This window comes from Egretta garzetta, unplaced genomic scaffold, assembly GCF_000687185.1.
Source record: "Egretta garzetta isolate BGI_Z169 unplaced genomic scaffold, ASM68718v1 scaffold402, whole genome shotgun sequence".
NCBI lineage: Eukaryota > Metazoa > Chordata > Aves > Pelecaniformes > Ardeidae > Egretta > Egretta garzetta.
In genome coordinates, this window is record NW_009258823.1 from 250688 (window position 1) to 254763 (window position 4076).

Sequence of the window (4076 nt, forward strand, 5' to 3'; positions counted from 1 at the left end):
GATGGGGGTGTTGTTGGGTGGGGGGGGGGGGGGGGGGGGGGGGGGGGGGAAAAACAAGTCACTGAACTAAAGAGGTAAATTTGAGGCTGCTAGAAACAAAATTTCCCTGGGACTTGGGTGGAAGACAGAGTGTTTTGAAGCTGCAAGGTAGGATGTGCCACAGGGACTTATTTTTATTTTAAGCTGCATTTAAGCTGACGAGTGGTTCTCTTTCATAGTGGACTTCACTTGTGCATGTTACAAGTTCTAAAACCTGAATGTTTGACTCGTGTCTGTTGCACAGCTAATAGACAAAGTTGCATCTTAGCTTTTTCTGTTAGTCCAGCTCTGTAAGGAAAAGTAACGTTACCTTAAGCCATCTGATGGCAAAAGGAGAATCGGAAATAGGCTTTTGGGAAGAGGCCTGAAAATGCTGCATACCTTAGAATGACCTTGCTCTACAATTCTTGCTTTCCTTGTACTAACTGCAGCTCTGTATCTTTTGTTATAGGTGTTTAGTATATTTAGTATGATACAATGGTATCTTGTGTGTTTTCTTATTATATGATGTTTGACTTAAAATTCTCACTGCATGCCTAGAAGAAATAGAAGGTGGTAGGTCAAAATGGAGCAGTGGAGAACAGCTTTAAATTCAGAGTGGCTACACTTTCTAAGTTCTCATCCGTCTTTATTTAAAGGATCCAGAAATTGCCACACATGGAAGTGAAAACTCATCTGGAAGATGTCTGTTGACTCTGCTGGGTCTAGCATTCATCTTGGCAGGAGTTGTTGTCGGTGGAGCCTGCATCTACAAGTACTTCATGCCTAAGGTAATGTGAAAGTTTTGGGGTTTTTTTAAGCATAACTGAATAAGAAAAAGTGTAATTATAAATGGATTACCCCTATAATAGAAAACCTTCAATAACTGGGACATGAAGACCGTGATGTCATTTATAAAAGCTCCAGGTGTGTCAGACCTGTGCTTTGTCATAGTGTAAGTGTTAGACATACAGTTTTAAAGCAACGTTTGTTGTAAAAAATAACTCGCCTTGCTCTGGCTTTCAGCATAAGGTGTACCGTGGTGAAATGTGTTACTTTGAAAATGAAAATCGTGATCGTGCGGCAGAACCTTATTTCCTCCCTATTGCTGAAGAAGCTGACATTCGAGAGGATGATAACATAGCCATCATTGATGTGCCCGTTCCAAAGTTCTCAGACAGTGATCCAGCAGCGATCGTTCATGACTTTGATAGGGTGAGTACATGTGAAGTGATAAGAGATAACTAGTCTTGTTGCTCACTGGGAAACTGTGGAGCAGATGGTAATCATAACAGCTCCAGGGCTTTCATTCTTGAGACCTTTAAAGCTTACTGTCGATGCAAGCTTCTTTTTGGGGATGGGTTTAAGTGTGGGAAATCTGATCCTTTTAACTCTCTATTAGTAGACTTAACTTCTGCAAGGGAGGAGTGTTACAAGAATGTTGGATAGTTCACACCCACGGTGACTCTGACTGAATCGTTAATCGGAACGATGCATCTCAGTGCTATACAGCTTTAAATACTGTTGCTCATAGGATGTCTGGAAGTGACGCTTGCTATTTGGTCAAGAATCCTATGTAAATGAAAGTGAGGGTAGGAGAACATTGTAAATGTGAGTTAAGAAATGAGGATTCGGTCTAAGATTCTGCCAGACTGTGTTACAGCAAAATGTAGAATTCCAAACAAGTGTGGGCTCCTTCTCCTTGGATAAGTGAATTGAAAAATCACTTCCAGTGGCTAAAACCCAGAACCTGAAAATGCTGTGTTAGTTGCATGTAGTTTCTCTAAAGCAAAGATGAGAGGATAGCTTTAATTTGAATTTTTTTTATTAAAGTTGCATTGATAGGATTAACAGTTACACTTAGTCCAGTGTAAAAGCTCTTATAGGTTGTTTGTAAATCAAACCTTGATGTTGTAGATATAGTCAGGGTAAAGACATTAGAACTGACCTTGGTACATGCTGCCTTTAACAGCGGCGTGGACTGCCAAGCTGTGCTAGCTGTGTTTGCGGTATTTGCAGCTTTTATCGGTGGTGTCTTGACAGGATCTTGGTTGTAACTTAAAGGATTCAGGCAACATAAGAACTTCAGTTGATTCTGGCTAAGTGCTGTGCAAAGTCACAATAAACCAAGTAGATATGTTGGTAGTTTTAGTCTCTGCAGGTTTTGCAGTCGGTGGCAGTGCTGATGTGACTTTCTGGAAACTAATAGTTTTTCTGAAGAACTATCTACAGGGAGTGATTGCTTATCAGCAGTTTTGTTCGCACTGTGCTTAATTGGACTTTTTCAGTTAGGAGAGCGTACTCCCAAATATACTTTGTCTGTATTCATACAAATTGTACTCATTTAGAATTATGATAAAAACTGCTTTTATAGTCAGCTCTCACTTCTGTACAAAAGTCCTGTGGTAAGCTGTAGCTATAATCACTTTGTTTGTGGAAGTGGTAATAGCTGAGTTCTTACACTGGCCAGTTCCCGAATGCATCGCTTCGATACCAGCTGTGCATCACCTCCAGCTTTTTGAGCTTCATTCCTGGTCCTTGGAGACCTGTGTTCTAATAACCAAAGGCCACACTTAATTAATTGAAAACTTGTTTTCAAAATAGCTTTTGACGGCGTATCTTGACTTGCAACTGGGTAACTGCTATGTGATTCCACTGAACACGTCCATAGTTATGCCGCCAAGAAACCTGATGGATCTCTTCGCGAAACTGGCGGTACGTGGAAACTTTCCTGTTTAGTTATGCTGACAAGGTCCCTTTTGATAAGAATACTGGGTGTTCCCTCCTGAGTTACAGTCCTCTTGCCATCGAAGTACATAATCCCCCTGGCTCAGTCGTGTGCTGAAGTTAAGGCCAGCTGTCAGCGTATATGACGTTGAGCAGATTCACGCTTAATGCTCTCATTAATACCTAGCTTTATGAAAGCTGAAAGCAACCAGCAAATAAGTTAAATTTAGCTATTATAAAGGAATTTGATAAAGCTCCAAATATCATTGAAAGCCTAAACCTGGAAGTTCCTACCAGAAAGCTCACTTGCCCCATGAGAGTTTTAATGAAAAAAAACAATGCCTACTTGTTCTTCTGTCTTATCGGCGCTGTAGTTATGAGCTCACCGCAAGCGCTTTGACTCTTTAGTGACTAAAACTGGTATTTTTCCAAGAAGACTTTATCTTATGGGTCAGGTTGATAGAATCTGCTGCTACTTTCAAATTAAATGCAATACTGAACTATCATGTGTCAAATGTCCCTTTCAAAAAAGTCATTGATTCCTCTCCACCTGGTGCTAAGGGGCCATCTGATCCAGCTTAGCTTGTTTCATTTTCTTTAGCTTCAGGAAGACAAGCTTTAATGTGTCTCCCTGCCGCTGTTTCTGGGAGTTGGTTGTGAGGGGTGGGAAGTCGTTTCAATAAACCGTGATTTTGTAGGTCCTGCTGCTTTTTTTTGTGTTAGAAATACATTGCCTCAAACATGTGCCGTGATTTTGTAGGTCCTGCTGCTTTTTTTGTGTTAGAAATACATTGCCTCAAACATGGAAGGAAACTTTTGTAATCCTTTTTCTCCTCTTGGATGCAACAGAGTTTGCAGTTAAAAATGAACTCAAACAGGTTCTATTTATGTTTGCTTCCTGTGAGGCAAGCAATATTAAGGTTAACTGCGCTTTGTTTGGATGTAACTGCAACTGTTTGTTTGAAATAGCCTTTGTTAGTTTTTAACTTGTCTGGTATGGAGCTGTTCATAGCATATCTTAGTATTAAAACGAAATCTAGTGCTTTTGAAGCCCTTCCAAAGCAAAGAGTAAAATGTAGTGATGTTTGTCTGCTGTTAGCAGAATACTGTATCTTAAGGGTTTGGTTTTTTTCCTCTTCCAGACTGGCTCTTACTTGCCTCAGACCTACCTAGTCCGTGAAGAAATGGTGGTCACAGAGGAGATAGATAATGTGTCTGATTTGGGTATCTTCATCTACCAACTCTGTGTTGGAAAAGAGACGTTCAGACTTCAGCGTAGAGACCAGATAATGGGTAAGTCCCCTTCAGTAAAAAAATAAATCTGTTGTTTG

The 4076-nt window shown here is 40.4% G+C and overlaps 1 protein-coding gene across 1 annotated transcript in view; it reads left to right on the top strand.

Moving 5' to 3' along the window:
• The window catches only part of ITM2A (integral membrane protein 2A), a 46304-nt gene that overhangs the window by 39395 nt on the left and 2833 nt on the right, over window positions 1-4076 (top strand). The window contains exons 2-5 of the mRNA XM_035889400.1: window positions 655-809; window positions 1045-1233; window positions 2623-2733; window positions 3888-4038. Of these exons, the coding sequence (XP_035745293.1) occupies window positions 655-809; window positions 1045-1233; window positions 2623-2733; window positions 3888-4038 (606 nt within the window). The remainder of the gene's footprint in view (window positions 1-654; window positions 810-1044; window positions 1234-2622; window positions 2734-3887; window positions 4039-4076) is intronic.